Source organism: Lissotriton helveticus, chromosome 5_1 (genome assembly GCF_964261635.1).
Source record: "Lissotriton helveticus chromosome 5_1, aLisHel1.1, whole genome shotgun sequence".
In the NCBI taxonomy this organism is placed as follows: domain Eukaryota; kingdom Metazoa; phylum Chordata; class Amphibia; order Caudata; family Salamandridae; genus Lissotriton; species Lissotriton helveticus.
This window is the reverse complement of record NC_136065.1, coordinates 1,996,146,848-1,996,165,480: the sequence shown is the minus strand read 5'-3', so window position 1 is coordinate 1,996,165,480 and position 18,633 is coordinate 1,996,146,848. Positions and strand designations below refer to the sequence as shown.

Sequence of the window (18,633 nt, the reverse complement as noted above, 5' to 3'; positions counted from 1 at the left end):
TTGGGATGTGCAAGTAGGCTTCGTTGAAATCTAAAGTTGACAGAAAGTCGCCTTGCTGAAGGAGCAGCAGTACTTGTTGGAATGTCGCCATATGAAAATGATCTGACTGGATGTATAGATTCAGGTCTAGGTCTGAGAGAGCAGTCTTTTTGGTGAATTAAGAAGGTTAGGAAGTATACACCTGCCCCTTGATATTTTAATGGGACTGATTCTATAGATCCTTTTTGTGACAGAGAGAACTTCTTGTTTGAGAGGGTTGAGATGTTCTTGTGACATTGTGTGTGATCTTGAAGGAATGTTTGGGGGAGTGTCTGTAAGTTACAGGCAATACCCATATTGGATAATTTGTAAAACCCATGTGTCTGAGGTGATTGTATTCCATACAGGTAGAAATTGGGAAAGACTTCCCCCGCCAGGAGTGGAATGATCTAGGGGTAGAGGAAGGAAGTAACTGTTTGGTGTTTGCAGGTGAAGTGCGTGTTGAATTGCCTCTGCCACTTCCCTTGCCATTGTTCCTTCTAAATTCTCTTCTAAAGTAACCTCACGACGAGGGTGAATGATTATTGCCCTTGTAAGAAGAGGAGGGATTCTCTGATTAATTGTTTTTGGAGCCACCTTTATAAAAGGAGCAACAAAAGGATCCCCGATTGGAAGGAAGTTGCAAGGCCCCCATGGATTTTGCCACCTCAGTATCTTTTTTCAACTTCTCTAAAGGGTCCACTGTAGGGCCGAATAGGTGCTCTTCTTTATCAAAGGGTTGGTTCACAATAGAGGCTTGGACCTCGGGTTTGAACCCCGAAATTCTGAGCCAAGCATGTCTGCGTAGCAACAAACGGGTGTTGACTGTGCTGGGTGCCGTGTTTGCTGTGTCTAGGGCGCACCTAATAGAAGTATTAGTAATTCATTTCCACTCCTGAATTAGGTCATTGGCTTGAGTTTTGTGTTCGGCGAGTAAAACGGCATTCATTTTTCTAGCTCATCATAATGAGCTCTGTCGTAGCGAGCTAAGAGAGCTTGTGCATTTGCAATTCGCCAGTGAATGGCTGCTTGTGATGCTATTCTTTTGCCAGAGGGATTTATTCATTTTGATTCCTTATCAGGAGGAGGGGCATCTCCTATAGTTTGTGAGTTTGCTCTTTTGCAAGCGTTGGAGACTACAAGGGAGTCTAATGGAAGTTGACCAGTTGTGTAAGTGGGGGTCAGTAGGTGCTGGCTTGTACTTTTTCTCAATTCTGGGCATGATAGTTCTTGCTCGCACAGGGTCTTTAAAAATCTTGACAGTATGTTTAAGCATTCCCTTAACCATAGGTAGTGTCCGTGTTGATCTCTGAAAGGAACTTAGGGTCTCAAATGGAAAATCCTCTTCAAGAGCCTCTTTATGAAATTCCACCCCATGGTATTGAGCAGCCCTAATAGGTAGCTCTATATACTCTATGTTGTCATCAGGTGGTGGGGGTTTGGAAGGGTATAGAGCTGTATCATTGTCTGAGATCAGATCAGTAGTGTAGTCCTTCCAGGTGTCATTAGTCTCCTGTGGCCTATCTTCATCACCATCCCCTTCATACTATGTATCAGGTGATTGAGGTTGTGGGGAATTTGTGGGTGTGCTGAGCAAATTTGGGTCAATGAGTGAAGGAGGTGTAATGGGAGGAGGAAAAGGGTTAGTACCCACTTCTTGAGTTTTAAAGGAATATGGTAGTCCTCTTGTATGCCGATTTTCCTTTTCTCTGGCAATTTTACATGAATCTGTCCAGTATCTGCTGGATAACCAGTTATTTTTGTTTCAGATCCGTGTTTGCAGGCGGAACATTGGAACGAGGCTCTTTAGACGGAACAGTCGTTTTCCCTTTGCGTGCCATACTTTTTGGCGTCAAAGGTTTCGGCTCCGAAGCTTTCGGCTCAGATTTTCTCTTTGGTAGTGAGGGAATGGCCACAATGACATGCTTCGATTTCAACGCCAAAGGGTTCGGTGTCGACATGGGCTGAATCGATCCCGAGCCGGAAGGCTTTGATTTGTGTTTTGGTGCCGGGCTAGAGGGTGGGACGTCCAAAACTTTTTCTTGGTGCCGACCTTGGCACGAGAGCAGAGGAAGGACTGGAGCCTTTTTGTTCGACAAATGTTGGGGAATGGGGGTGTCTGTATTCATGGTACGCTGACCCGGTGTTACTTGCTTTTGTTCTTCCATGTCTGAGTCAGCTTCGGACATGGAGATGTGTTCCCCCTATTCTTCGGCTCCCTGTGCGTGGAATTGTTCCTGGTCGTAATCTGCAAAGAAGATGTCTGGTGCAGTGCCGCTTTGTGGGTGCATTTCGTGACGTCAAGCCCGGCGGTCACGGCGCTTCTTATCGGATCGAAACGATCAGCACGCGTCGCAGTCTTGTTCGTCGTGTTCCAGGGATAGACAGATTGCACACTTTGTGCAAGTTGGTGCGCGGAAACTTAGCGCGACACCCGGGACAGAATTTGAATGGAGTCCGTTCATTCGACTGCTAACGAGCCTGACGTGGGTAGGCCCAACGGTACTCCACAAATCTTCCGATCTAAGGCTTTGACTCAAAACGATACGCGGAGAATGGGAAATGCGACTGAGAACAATACCGTCGAGGGTAGTTGATTGCGCGTCGAGGGGAACCCGAGAAACGGTGTCGAACCGGAGCCCTGCAATTCACATCCGAACCCGATGGCGGAAAAAAACAATCTGACAATGGAGTCGATACCCATGCACACTATCACCTAACGGAGGAGTAAGTCACCTACCTCGTGACTGGAAAAGACTTCTTCGAAGAAAAACAAAGTGCAAAACATCCGGACCCAACAATAGATGGCAGGCTATGCCAAGCATCTGATCTACAGTGCACATGCCTCGAACACAGAGTTTAGATGAAATACAACATTTTGCTATGATCACACAAATTAGGAGGGAAAACCACGATTTATCTAGGTATTCTAGGTTTCACTTTGTACAAATCGGCCAGTATATGGATATCTATTTTTCTTCCCTTATGCTAATGCTTTGTTTTTTACCTGGGTGCATTTTATAGCAAACTGTAGTTGGAACTCGACCCAAAGGTAATAAAGACCTTTACATGAGCACTAGTTAAATTGCACAAGGTCACATGCGTTGTTTGTAGGCACGGGTAGCTTGAGGACCTGATTCTCAAACTTAAACTTAAACTTTTGTACAAGTTTATGTTTTTTCCCTATTTTCAAAAGGTATTTGAATAACAGTAGGTTTACGACTACGTAGTCTTCACATTCGGAGCTTAGTTTCCGCACATAAAAAGATAGGGCAGTACTATCTTTTTATGTGCAGAGACTCATTGAAGAGTGCGAAGACTCCACAGTCAAAGATATTGCTCATAAAATACCTTTAGTGAATAGGAACAAATCATAAACTTACATAAAAGTGTGAGAGTCCCTTTGTTAATTAGGCCCCAAGTGATTTTCCCAGAATCACAGGATATTGATTCGATGCAGGGACTCGATCTTGAATCAGTAGGATGCGGCTCTGGCAATTAACGGCACATCTTGGGTAGAGGGAGGAAGGCTGAAGCCACATAAAAGCTAAGCTCGTTATGGGCTCAAGGTTTCAACAGGACCTTGAGCGGAGTCAGAGCCAGGGTTCAGGCTTGAGCCTGGCTCCAGCTTTCAGTGGCTCGTCCATCTCAACTAATTATATGGACATACTGTGATGGGGGTTCTCTGTACTTTCTAATAACTGTTTCGATAGTACCGATTGTGGACAAATCAGGTATATGGGGTCCTAATTAGCTTTTTACTCGGTTTAAAACTTCTTGATTTATTGAATTATAGGAAAGTGATTAATTGGTTGTGTTGATAAAACTGCAGGTGATGTATTAGGATTCATGTGTCTCTGAAGTAAAATGGCTGCTCTAGGTCTTGGATAATATTATACCTTATGTATTCTTATCCCGTAGTTTTTTTGCCTTAATAGGTGGTAGTCAGGTGGTGGTAAAAACAAGTGAGGGAGAGGTGTCCCCACCTCTGCCTATTCCACCCTTCAGGTGGGGTTGGGGGGCGAGGTGATGTACAAATCTCAGTCCCCGCCATCTTGCAGATGCAGGGACTCATCCAACCAGGATCAGGCTCATGCCCGGCTCCCACTGGAGGGTAGCAGCAGCGGTCACACGCAGCGGGCGTGCCGCTTGTGCGCCAAAGGCGCGCCAAACGCAAGCCCGTCTGCGCCCGACCGCGCCTGGCCCGCGCCCAGCGCCAGGACCCCTGGCCCCCGAGGATGCCAGCCCACACGACGGACGTACGACGCCGCCACCCTCAACGCACTCAAATCCGACCGGAACCCTGCCTGCCACGGAGCCACCCCGAACCACACCCACGGATCCTTCAGCTGCCAAACCTGCAAGTTCACCTGCCTCCGGACCTGCACCGCACCCGAAAGGCCAGGCACCAGTAACAACCACCTCAAGTGCATCCTGCTCAACACCCGCTCCGTCCACAGACACGCCGTCGAACTCTGGAACCTGCTTGACACAACATCACCAGACGTCGCCTTCCTCACGGAAACCTGGATGAACGCCTCCTCAGCGCTCGACATCGCCGTAGCCATCCCGGACGGATACAAGATCACCCGGAGGGACCGCGTCAACCAGACCGGAGGAAGCATTGCCATCGTCCACAGGAACACTATCCGGAACACGACCAACTCCGACGACACCTTCACTGCCGCCGAGCACCTCCACTTCCAGATACACACCGACCCCAAGACCACCCTCAGAGGCACTCTCATCGACAGACCCCCGGGACCACGCACACAATTCAGCGAAGACATCGCAGACTTCATCAGCCCGCACGCCCTCCCCTCCGCTGACTACATCCTCCTAGGGGACCTCAACTTCCACCTGGAGAAAAACAACGACACCAACACCACCACCCTGATGGACAACCTCGCCAACCTCGGACTCAAGCAACTGGTGAACACCCCCACCCACTACACCGGCCACACGCTCGACCCTGCCTTCTCCTCCAGCAAGCACATCTCCTTCAGCCACTCCACCGGACTTCACTGGACGGATCACAGCTGCGTCCACTTCAGCTTCAGAAGAACCACGACCCACCACCACCATCAACAAGTTCCTCGCAGGAGCTGGAGCAAGATCACCGCCGACCAGCTCATCACCTCCCTCAGCCAGAACCCCCTGCCAATGCAACGGACCCCAACGAAGCAGCCCGCAACTTCACACAGTGGCTCAGCAACTGCGCCGATGACCTCGCACCACTGAAGAACCCTCCCAGCAGACCCGGCAGCAAGAAAGCCTCCTGGTTCACCGACGAACTCAAAACATCCAAGAAAAACTGCCGCACCCTTGAAAAAGCCTGGCGCCACGACCAGACCACAGAAAACATGACTGCCCTCAAGAACGCCACCCGCAAACACCACCAGCTGATCCGCACCACCAAAAGGACAACATTCAAAGAACGACTGGACAACAACACCCACAACAGCAAGGAACTCTTCAGCATCGTCAAAGAGTTCTCCAACCCCAACGCCGGAAACAACGACATCACACCCTCGCAAGACTTCTGCGACTCACTCGCCACCTTCTTCCACCGCAAGATCGCCGACATACACAACAGCTTCGGCGCACAAACCACGCACTCAACCACCGAACCAACGCCTTCCACCACCACCCTCTGCAACTGGACCCCGGTCAGCACCGAAGACACCACCCGCACGATGAACACCATCCACTCTGGATCACCAACCGACCCATGCCCCCACCACGTCTTCAACAAGGCCGACTCCATCATCGCACCCCAACTACGGGACATCATCAACATATCCTTCAGCAGTGCCACCTTCCCGGAGAGCTGGAGGCACGCCGAGCTCAGCGCCCTGCTGAAGAAACCGACAGCGGACCCCACCGACCTCAAGAACTTCCGCCCCATCTCGCTCCTCCCTTTTCCTGTCAAAGTCATCGAGAAGACCGTCAACAAACAGCTCGCCACCTTCCTCGAGACAAACGGATCCCTCGACCCTTTGCAGTCCGGCTTCCGAGCCAACCACAGCACCGAGACCGCCCTCATCGCAGCCACCGACGACATCAGATCCCTGCTCGACAACGGGGAAACAGCGGCCCTCATCCTCCTGGACCTCTCTGCAGCATTCAACACCGTCTGCCACCGCACCCTATTACAGCACCTCAGCAACATCGGAATCCAAGGGAAGGCACTGGAGTGGATCATCTCGTTCCTCTCCGGAAGAACCCAGAGAGTCCGCCTCCCCCCGTTCAGATCCGAGGCCACCGAAGTCATCTGCGGCGTACCACAAGGATCCTCACTCAGCCCCACCCTCTTCAACGTCTACATGAGCCCCCTCGCAGCCATCGCACGCCAACACAACCTTAACATCATCTCCTACGCCGACGACACCCAGCTGATCCTCTCCCTCACCAACGACCCCGCCAGAGCCAGCCTACACGAAGGGATGAAAGACGTCGCCGAGTGGATGAAGAACAGCCACCTGAAACTGAACTCAGACAAGACGGAAGTCCTCATCCTAGGATCATCGCCCTCCGCCTGGGACGACTCCTGGTGGTCCCCTGCCCTGGGCACCACCCCCAAGCCAACGGACCACGCACGTAACCTGGGCTTCATCCTGGACTCCTCCCTCTCGATGACCAGACAAGTCAACGCCGTATCGTCATTGTGCTTCAACACCATGCGCATGCTCCGTAAGATCTTCCGATGGATCCCCACCGAAACCAGGAAGACAGTCACCCAGGCACTCGTCACCAGCCGACTGGACTACGGGAACACCCTCTACGCGGGAACCACTACCAAACTACAGAAAAGACTCCAGCGCATACAGAACGCCTCCGCACGACTCATCCTGGACATCCCTCGCCGCAGACACATCTCTACCCACCTGACAACCCCGTCAACAAGAGGATCACGTTCAGACTCCTCACCCACGCACACATGGCTCTCCACGACATGGGCCTGAAGTACCTCAACAGCCGCCTCACCTTCTACACACCCACCCGCCAGCTACGATTGGCCAGCCTCGCCCTCGCCGCCGTACCATGCATTCGCAGAGCCACCGCTGGAGGAAGATCCTTCTCCTACCTGGCGGCCAAGACATGGAACTCCCTCCCCATCCACCTACGACTGACCCAGGACCACCTCTCCTTCAGGAAACAACTCAAGACCTGGCTTTTCGAGCAGTCACGAACCCCTCCCCCCCAGCGCCTTGAGACCCTACTGGGTGAGTAGCGCGCTATACAAATTGTTGATTGATTGATTGATTAGCATAATAGGGGGTTACCCACCCCAGGGAAAGGACCCATTGGTTCCTACCTTTTTCCTACCTGTAACACACCTTAATCTAGTTTTTAGGGGCACCCTTGATGCTTTCTTCCTCAGACAAGAAGAAACTACAAGGAGAAAAAGAAGGACCGAACAGCCATGTAGCAGCTCACAAGAGGATGGGAAGATGCCCACTGACTTGGCCCCAGCCCTACAAGCCTGTCTCCACTTTGAACCTGCTCCTGCGAAATCCCAGTGTGTCCTGCAGCCAGCAACCTCCAAAATCCTGGAGTACCTGCCTGCTTTCAACTTCAAAGACTGTCAACCGTGAACACCAGATTTGTTAATCGACAACTTCTGTTTCCGGCCGCACACCGACGATCCGCCCCACTCTGTACCCGCCTTCTACCGCTTGAGCTAGAGTGTGCAAACACCACAAGGAAGTCCCCCAGCAATCCTAACCCGAGATCCGGCAACCCCTGACCTGCCTCAAGCCTCCAGCCGACGCCTGCAGCCTAAATCCGGAAGGTCCCCCGCGACCAGGAGCTTTTAAGAAGATCCGACCCCAAAAGGCACCCCTGCACCGACACCGCACGGCCTTGGGTGGCCAAACCGACGGTGCCTAACCATCCCCTAAGTTCCCAACTTACCTCTTGAAATGGTGATCTCACCCAGAAGACCTTTGTCCCCAAACCTGCATTGCCTTTGCAAACTGGAGGTTCCTCATTGCAAACAACAGGGCGGCCGACGTCCAAACAGCACCCTGCACCTGGCAGCCCTAGTACCGCTGAGGGTGCACCTTTGGTGCTACGTTGTTTCCCCATTTGCCCTGAGCTAAAGTCCAGAAGCTTTGCTCCCACAACCAAGTGGCCTGCTCGCCAGCAGTCACCAACCGGAGACCTCCTATCCCCCATTGGATAACATTGGGCCTCAGCACTATGCACTCAGCTGCCCTAGTGCAGCTGAGGGTGTAACTAGAGTGTATCCTTGACCCTGGGTGACCCCGGAGTCAATCCCCAGAACCTCAACTCCCACTACCAAATGCTCAAAACCGATAACACTATTTTCCTCCGTAGGATAACATTGACTGTTTTTCTGTGAAAAGGTTTTAAGTGTGGAGTTTGAAAAACCAAAGCAATTCTTTAAAATTGTACTGTTTTACTTACCTGTTTACAGGAAATGTCCCAGAGTAGTATTCAGGTAATCCAAAAGTAACTTACCTGTAATCTTACTGAAGATCTCATTCAAAGTCTATGTTCTGTATTCTGAAAAGCACTGCATTATCAGTAACACCACTGTAATCACATCAAAGTACATTTACAATTGCAACCCAAACTGTGTTACAATCTGTATATTTACTGCAAAGTACTTATCACTTACCTGTGCCAGGCTTGCTTGGTTCTTGGAAATAAAATAACTAAAAGAATATTTTTGATACAAAAACAATTGGTCTGAAGTTCAGTCTTTGAGTGTGTGAATTCATTTCCTGACTGAGTGTGTACAACAAATGCTTAATACTGTCCTCTGATACTGCCTTACTGTTTGACCACACTACCACAAATAGAGAGTGAGATGCTAACTTACTTTACCTCTGCCTACCTTTGGGGTTCCGATGGACTCTGTGCACACTATACCTCACTTTGGTATCATATATACAGAGCGAGCTTCTACCCTGGTCTGGTGGTGATGTGTGTGCATTGGACTAGGACGTTTGTGCTGAACTTGACACGGTTGTTGTCTTTCCAGAAGATGGGCGTGGGCTCGTCAACCTGCTGTTGTTGAAGCTGGGGACATTAGGGTCCAGGAGGTGACTGGCAAGGCGGGGAGGTCCCTTTCCTTGTTGGGTGATGCCAAGGCTTCCAAGGTCTTTAATCAGAGCTTTTGAATTGGTGGGGGCATGGCATTCCAGTTGGAAGTTCAGGACTTTTATTAAGATGTAATTACTAGTGTTGATGGCGAGTGGCGCGATGATGTTTATAATGGTATCGTTGAAGTTTGGGTGCGGTCCTGTTGGTGGTCTGTAGATGACAATTCTGTCTAGGATGGATTTGGCTGTGACATGGAGCTTGAATGTCAAGTGCTCCATGTTGGAGGATGACATGTCTGTGGAGGTGCTGCAGCTGATGGCTTTCTTGTGGATAATAGTGATACCGCCTCCAGGCCTGTGAAGTCTGTCTTGCCTTGCCTAGCTGAGGGAGAGAGGGGGGAGGAGGCAGTGGCAATGTCAAGTGCCGATGCAGGCTTCATCCAGGCTTCTGTGAGAAAAAGTAGGCCAGAGGCTTTGTCGTGCAGCAGATTCCAGATATCTGTGGCGTATTTGGTTAGTGAGCCGGTGTGGAGGAGCATGCATGTGAGTTGCGGAATTTTGCGTGGGTGGTTTGCAGACTGCATGAGAGAGAGGGGGTTGTTAGGTGCTGTTGGTATGGTCGCAAGTGACTGTTTGGAAGCCCTCATTGTTTTTTGGAAAAAAATGTGTGTGAATAATAACACAATTCTAATAACTAGAAGGGAAGGTTTGTTGACATGAATAATATACTAACAAGTTTGTTCAGGTATAAAAAAACTCTATTCCATTTAATAGATATTCACTTAAAAAACACACATGCATACTTGTTACATAAAAATTAACAAAAATCCAAAATCCAAAATTTATACAGTTTCCATAAAAATTATAATCACATAATACTTAAAAAATACACAACAGGTGGCAAGCATTTTTTTCCCTGCCTTAGGAACTGATAATTCCGATCAGGGGGTCCTTGTTGTTTACATTATACTCATTGTTTTTTGGTACAGCATGGGGGTTGGAGTTGAGGTCACAGAGGGTACCTTGTAAGTTATTGTCTTGTGCAGAAGAAGTTGCACGTAGAAGTTCACACCGGAGTGCTCCGGCCATAGCACCGAATTGTTGTTTATTTTTCAGTAGTCATAGTGTTTATGGATTTGGGAATATTAGCACCAGCCAGCTTTAATGACGTCTTGTCAAAGGCGCTGAGGGACATCTCTTTGATGTATTTTCAGATGTGTTTAAGAATCCTCCTAGCCCGTTGACCAATTGTAGAATCAAACCCTCCTTTTAGAGATTTGGATGTCTGTCTGTGTCAGTGTTTTTTTGCCTAACAAGATCCACATCTAAATGTGTGTGCATGATGGAGCTTGTGACAGAGAAGGAAAACAAAAGTGAGGTGCGAAAGAAATAAAATTTCCAGAGCGGGACATGTCATAACTAAACCAAAGCAAAACCAAAAGTGTCAGCTCATAACAAAAATGTTAAAAGCACAGAAAAAAAATCATTTCACTATATATTTTCACACATTTGCTGAATTCAGGTCCTATATTGTTTTTGCGAAGTGCAGTCTACCATTGACCCCCAAAAATGATCACAAAATAACAATTACATCAAAGCACTTAGAACTAATGTGCTTCTTTCCAAAAACTCTAAAGGGCAAGATTTGCTGCTGTTTTGCGTTTGTGCTGAACTGGTTGGTGTAGTGCCAAGTAACTGTTTGTAGGTCGAGTAAAGCTTATTTTCCTTTGTTCCAATAACATTTTGTGATTCACAAAGCCTGCTTAGAAACGGAGAGGCTGAGTGTGCTCTGTACACCACAGTAACTCAAGGGGGAGATACAAAGGCCAACATAAATGATTCAAGCAGGTATCTCCACTCCAGTATTCACAAGTTACTGCGCCTGGGAGCATGGTAAAAATGTAGGCCTCGGGCTTACTAGGCCCATTCCTGCATGCGGTTCCCTGATCCCAGGCCCTGGTGTAGACGTTTCCATCTGCTTCCGGCTGGTGGAAAGTGTGCGCAGTAAAGCATTGCGGATTATTGTTTTTTTTGTTTGGAGTTATATATAGTGCGAGCTTGACCCGAAGGTATCAGAGCGTCTTACATGAGCACCAGTTGCATTACATACGGACACATTCTTTTTTTTTTGTTTGGCCCGGGGAAATTAAGTGATCTGCCCAGAATCACAGGACGTTGAGCATCCTCGCGAAGACTCGAACCTGGTTTCCCAGCTTCGAGGTCGACCGCTGTAGCTCTTAGACCACATCCTTTCTGTGCTCCTGTACCCAGAGTTCGACTGGAGCACAAAATACACAATTAGGGGTGTGGCTTAAATCGTGCAAACTAGAATCATGTGCTTAAGAAATTCATAAAGTTGTATTTAACAAAGGATAATAAAATAGCAAAATGTTACATGAGACCTGTGCACAGCACAGCCAGGCAACACACACAAACTAGCATGCTCAAACAATAGTGATGTAGGGAGTGTGTCATGGGCTCTAGTGCAAGAAAGGAAATGGGTCAGCACTGAGAGTGACCTATAAGGGAAATAGTGAAGCAGCAACTAAGTTCTTATAGACAGTGGCGGGTCGCAGTGGAAGTGCTGCGGGGCGGGGAGGGCCAAGGTGGGGGGTAGCGAAGTCAGACAAACGACGGCCAGGAGTAAAGTAAAATACATATTTTACTCCTGGCCGTCGTATGTCTGACTTCACTACCTCTCACCCTGCCCCATCCCCGTTGCGCCTCGCAGCACTCCCACTGCAAGCCACCACTGCTTATACAGTATGGAAGCTTGCAAGAGAAGCAATGGTGGTGAAAAGACTTGGGTGCCCTGGATATGTTGGTGACTGTACGTATGAAAAATATTGTGCTTAGAAGTACATCTTTTTGGTGTTCTAAAGCCAGTCTGGTAATTGGCAAGCTATCTGTTTTGGTCACCTTCTCATGTTAAAGGTGCTCTCTCAAGTGCAAATAAAAACAAAGATTACAAAATACTTAATAAAATCTTTAAATATCATTCAACTTAAATAGAGTTGTTATTTTGGTAACAGTTTTTTTCTTAAATTCTGCTGTGGAAAGAAGACTGCTTCTTCTCTTTGCATCTGTTATATAACACAATTTTCAACTAGAGGACAAAAAGTCACAAGTGGAAGTGACAAAGTGACTCATTCAAGTGTATTGCATGATTTTATTCAGTTTATTTGTTTAGAGTGTTCTAAGAACATTTTGGTTTATTTTCTCACATAGGCTATGTACAAGTTGTATCTTTGAACTCATAGACTCTGTTAAAAATGGCATCCCCAAGTATTGTCCTCTCCCCAAATCGGCACAGAGTACTGGAATTGTCCCTTTTCAATGCATTAGTGATTTTAGCTAATTTATTCAAAAATTGTCCTTTAAATGCAGTTTGATTTAATCTTTTTCAAAATGTTCACAGGGCAGGAGAACCTCCTATCAAATCCTTACTATGAGGAAGGCTCCCTTGCTGAAATTCAGATTGGGTATTACATCTGACATTTAGCAGTGACTAGTTGAGGGTGTGGGTGGAGCTAGTAGAGTAAGTGGGTGGAGCCAGTGGAGGAAGTGGGTGGAGCCAGTGGAGGAAGTGGGTGGAGCCGGAGAAAAGTAGGTGTGGCCTCCGACAAACATTTGAGCACCTGCACTTCAAATTTTACAAATTAAGAAGAAGGGGAGATTTCTGATGCGAGGTGTGGTCCAGGCACAGATGTGCTCGCCTTTCTAACTTTGCGTGAACATTCTGTCGTGCAAACGATTCTTCTGTCTCTGGCGGATAAAGGTGCAATTATGCACCACTGACCAAGAACTGGATTTGGACCTGAAACATAAAAGGAGCATGGGTGTGCTGGTCAGATGGTTGGAGCAGGCCAGTCCTGTCAGTCATGGCTGCAGCAGACAACCCAAGACCTGCACAGTAGGTTGATAACCTGAGAGGGCTAAACAGGTTAGTGGGTGGGGCAGACTAAGATGCCAACCCGATATGGTTGTAAAAGGTGACAGCTGAGTCTCCACCCTTATAAGAATTAGGTGCTAAGAAAAGAAGTCGAACCATATATGTCACCTACCACCTATAGAGGCGTTAGATAAGGCAATCAGAACAAGACTGGAACTGCTACTGAGACTAAACACTTAAATCGTTGAACACAGCCTTGTATACATACCACTTCTGTTAAGTAGAGTTCAATGCCTGATCCAACGATATTGCAACGAGCACCTACGAGTGACTGATAAAGGCTGACTTCCTCAACCATATTCATACTGAGTATTAGACACTGTTGTTATTGAATGATATATTATTGTAAAACATTATAATTACGGATGTTACAGTGGAAGCTCGAGCAAGGCAGACCTTCCCAGTGACCACTGTCAAACTACACATATAGGAAAATACACCACATACCAGGAGGAAAACTAGAGACTACACTACACCACCATTCCGGAACATGCAGTAATGCACTTTAATAATACCCGTGCTACCATCACCCCTGTGACAGTGGTTACTGCCCTCCACTCCCACCCCCCCAGAAGGTAGTTCAAAAATAAATAATAAATACAATTATAGCACATCCAAACAAAAACTCTGGAAAAAAGCTGGTCCTTAATGTTCATGGAAGTTGCAGTTTCAAAGCATAGTCAGGACGCCCCTAACTCAGACATCATGTCCGACCCCCAACATGAATGCTGTGGCTCTGTTTGAAACTGATAAAGCAAGGTAATGTTTGGTTTCCTTTTTCCATAATACTGGTGTATCAATTTCTGTTTTCTTACCTCCAGATGTCTCACTTTCGTCTCTTCTTTGCGATGCAGTTCGATAAAATCCTTCAGCTTCTTCTTCAAACAGTCTAGATAACTCTGAAACTTCTCCTAAAAGAAGAAAGTCTATTTGTGAAGCCATACAGATATTGTTTTATAATAACATAGAACAATGTACAACTATCCTTCACAGGCTGAGGTACTTGTTCTACATTTATCTTTTGATAACAATATTTTAGTCTGCTACGGACCACAGACAACTGCCAAAGATCCATGAAGATGCCCCAGGCATTTTATCAGGGCAACACATCGGAGAAGGTAATACAAGGGCACTAACCCCAATGGTGTGCTATTTGGGCAGCAACTCCGAGGGCATACTCCCTAGCAATAATTCTGATGGCAACTTATTTTGGTCCTCTGGGAAACACCTCACATGGCATGTTCTCTTCAGAAGTGAACTCTCATGGTGAATGTGATGGTAAAATCACTTTGATGCAAAATACCTCTGAATATCGTCAATCACTGGAACAGATGTTCTTAGGCATGGTTAGAATCACTAACCCTCTAGGGAGGGGAGTCACTGCAGAACTATGTTTGAAGAAGGTGTGAAACTTTTGAAGCAGTGGATTTTTGATCCTCAGACCATGAACTAGGACATGGTGAATATTTATTTGGATACTGATAGGTTTTTAGGTCTAGATAAAGACAGCATTACCAGTTTACAAATCTCATATCAGCACATCATACAGCAAAGCATAGTGAGGGGTTTTGGGTTAGCTCAGTCTAGTCATTGGCTTGTTTGGGTGAGAGGTCTTCAGAGATTAGTTAGATGCTTTGACCCTGATGATTTATGAGCTACCCATAGCATTTCATGTTCACCCCGAGGTTAAGTCCGCCCTGGTGGTATCATCCCACCAGGGTGAGATGAGGTGGCCTATGATGAAGCATGTCACATTACTTGAGTGAGGCCATCTCGTCCAATTCTTGGACTGACCTTTCTCAATAGGAGACCACTAAACTTTACACGGGTTTGTGTACAATAAACATTGAAATCACTTTCCTAGCCCTCGGATGTCTTCTCTCCTAAGGACTCTAAAATATAGCCTGCACATGTAATTTTGTTTTTATATATTTGGAGGTTGATGTATTGGTCTTTTGGGCCTCTTTCTTTCTCCTGTTGTATTTTACATGTTTTGCACTGTTATACAATGAGAAAAAATGTTACAAGGAACGGAGGCTAATCAGTCATTTCCTTTGGGTAGTTTGATCCCAAATCTGGGACAACAATGGAAGGCTTAACCTTTGACGCTAATTATGTTTTATCCATTCTAGCGGCACCCTCCTTGATGGAAGATGCAACCTTAACACAGACACTTACTCTTTTGAATGGCTGGGATGCACTATCTGACCTAAAAAAGATCCAGGTAAGAACCATGTTACACAGGGCAATAATGACCCAATACTTAAGGGGTAATGTTGCCCCAAGAGGACTGATTGTCACAAATGAACCCAGAATATATTTAAATGATAAAGAATTCAGAAAAGTCTGGATATATACGAGGGACTGGGTAGTTTTAATCATCAAGACAGCCCAAAGACTCTCAGATGTTCAGGTCATTAAAATAAAAACCCACGAAAATGCCTTGAAGACCCACTTCATGCTGATGATATTTAAGAACAAACTGACGAAAATTAACAAATTCCAAAAAGAGAAAGTAGATCTGTACTCGAGGGAGGATTACGTACAAAGAGAGAGCAAGTCCTCTTTTTCATCAGAGGAGAGTTCAAACTCAAGAAACTCTTCTGATAGATCATCAATAATCAGAGAAGAGGTAGAGGAATGATTATTACAGACAGAATCCTACACCAAGGGAACCGTATAACCAGAGTGCCATCTATCCACCACAAGGGGGTTGGCCTCCATACGGTTTCTCACCTCAGCAGGTTTCCCCTGGCAACCATTATCACACTCACCTTTTTAGGTTTCGCCTCGCCGAAAGCTGCGCAGCAGACTTTCGCGCAAGCGAAAAACTTTTGTTTACATGTATGGGGCTTCGTCCCGCCTCTCTGTCCCATTGGCTAGCTCCATAAATGGAGGCTAGCCATTGGAACAGAGATGCGTCACTCATTCCCCGAGCAGATTCGTGGGCGTTCCCGCGATTTTTACTCATCCCGCCCATTTTCGTGCGTCATTGCGGTGGTGGGCGGATGTTATTTATTTTTTTGGTCTCGGCATGTTTTGGTCAGTTTCAAAGTGTCCTTTGCAGGAGTGGGCTGCGAGATTGAAGTTGCCAGGATGCGGTGGGCTGCGCGATTTCTTTCCTTGCAGGTAAGCGGCATTTTTAAATATTTTTTGTATCCATTTTTCGCCCCCCCCTCCCGCTGTCCGTGTGCCCGTTCCCGCCCCCCCTCCCGCTGTCCGTGTGCCCGTTAACCCGCCCCCACCCGCATACTTCTCTTTCTCCCTGCTCCGGGGGCTCTCCCGTGTTTGCTTCTCCCCTGCCTGCTCCTCTTTCTGCCAGCTCTGGGAGCTACTCTCGTCTCACTTCTCCCCAGTCTACCTCCTTGCTTGTGCCTCTTTCTCCTTGTACCGGGAGCACACCTGGCCCCCTGCTGCTTCCTCACTCGCTCCTCTTTCTCCCTGCCTGCACGCATTTTCTCATGTACTGCGGGTCCAACCCACCCGACAAGACCACCAACGCATTTCCATAGGGCCAGTCGGTGGAAGCCTCACTTTCTAGAAGTTATAGGCACGCAGCAGGCAGCTATCCTATACGTTATAGCCCAGAATAGTTGAAACCAGCTGCAAAGGGGGCATATTGTGCATTTAGTTTTGGGAGCATTTGCACACAAGGAGTGCAATTGCGAAAGGCTGGTGCTTTTATCTAACAATAAAATACAGTTTGTCCCTAATAAGCTAATTTCTGTGTCTAATGCCTGGATCCCGTTTTTGTCAGTAACTCTGTGAGCCCCCACAGTTTGAATGCACAGGTGGAGGTAATTAATTGCATCATCTTCTATGACTAGTTCTCCTTGTTATGCCTAATATAGCCTATGCAGACTGTGTGCTAATTACTGTGCTGCGCTCAGGACTGCATTGCAGTAATTGTGACCACGTAAAACGCCATATCGAATAGACACAGGCAGATTTCTGATTTATGTTCCGAAACTGGGTTACTGTCAAGGTGGAAAAGTCCCCTGAATTCAATAACGTATCAGTTTAGAGCCCAAACTTTCTGACTATGTTTGTGCTTATTATTTCGCATTTGGTAACCATTCTAAGGTTTTCAGCTCACAACCTCACACAGAGGAGGCCTGTTTCTTGAACGACGCTGAATAGATCCCAGTCCTGCTTGGTTAAGGGGAGGCAGTGGCTCACAGAGGCCTGCACAAACCAAGGGCGAGTAGTAGTCACTTTCTTAGGATGAACCTCAGAAAGTGACACAGGCTCCCATCTTTTCTTTCTGGTGATCACTATTTCCATGCTGGCATTGGTGCACCATTCACCATTCCATGAGGCTTCTGAGTCTTTGTAGAAAATGAACATGCACAGCTGGGACACTCTGAAAATTAAACAAATAACTGCTTATTTGTTATGTTGCGCAGGTGTGTTGATTTCCATTTATTTCAGAACAGGTTTCTTGTGCTGAATTTTACTCCTTAAAATAACCTATGAATATTTTATTGCATATTTATAAAATTATTAGTCTCCAAGATTCAGTGTTGCATTTGTCTTGATTTAACAAACATGTGTAAGTTTCTTTCCATCATTGAATGTGTATGAAGTACTATTGTCGTACACTAAATCCATATGAAGTGAAATAATGCGATTTTCATTGGGCGTGTGAGTATCTCCGTTTCATAATCCACAAGAATCAATTTATTTCAAAGTAGAAACAAATCCAAGAATAGTGTCATCACTTTCAATAAAACAGGACATATCTATATTAAGAACAATTGCGATGTGGACTTTCAAAACTTTCGGAACAAGCCTTCATAAATGGGTCAATTTAGCATCATAACTTACTGCCGCACGAGGAAGTAATAGTACATTACATCCGCCATCTTCCTGTGAGCTTTTTAAATCACATACTTTTCTACTGAGGGTAACGATTGATATCCAGATAATGTTTTTTTGAGGTTTAACCTCTCTTGGAATCAGAAAAGGAGGTTACAACGCACATTTAATTCATATGGGTGTGGATAATCCAAAAACCGAATCCAATACGAGTCAAATTTTGTAATAAAAGTTTGTCTCCACTGGCTTTAAAAAAAAATCAGTTACTTATTAAATTTCAAAAATTGAAAACGTAGCTCTGATGTGATGTTGTTTCTCGGCTTTGATTGAACTGTTATCGAAGGTTTCAATTTGCACATTCAAAGAGTGACTAGGGAGTGCTAGGGAGTGCAGAGTGACTAGGGAGTGCAGAGTGACTAGGGAGTGCTAGGGAGTGCAGAGTGACTAGGGAGTGCGGAGTGCTAGGGAGTGCAGAGTGACTAGGGAGTGCTAGGGAGTGCAGAGTGACTAGGGAGTGCTAGGGAGTGCAGAGTGACTGCAGAGTGACTAGGGAGTGCAGAGTGACTGCAGAGTGCTAAGGAGTGCAGAGTGACTAGGAGTGCTATGGAGTGCTGGGGACTGCAGAGTGACTGCAGAGATTAAGCTAATGGCAATGTAAATGACAATGCCATTTATTTATCTGTTTTCAAAACCAACACATAAATACAAATGTTGTCATTTACAATGCCAATAGCTCTAACTTTTCCAAAGGCGAAACCATTGCATTGTAAA

At 46.6% G+C, this 18,633-nt stretch overlaps 1 protein-coding gene across 2 annotated transcripts in view; it reads right to left on the bottom strand.

The window, feature by feature from the left end:
• LOC144756148 (E3 ubiquitin-protein ligase TRIM39-like) overlaps positions 1–18,633 on the bottom strand; it is a 244,814-nt gene that overhangs the window by 147,037 nt on the left and 79,144 nt on the right. For both annotated transcript variants that reach the window (XM_078645722.1, XM_078645724.1), the window contains exon 2: positions 13,860–13,955. In XM_078645722.1, coding sequence (XP_078501848.1) covers positions 13,860–13,955 — 96 coding nt within the window. The remainder of the gene's footprint in view (positions 1–13,859; positions 13,956–18,633) is intronic.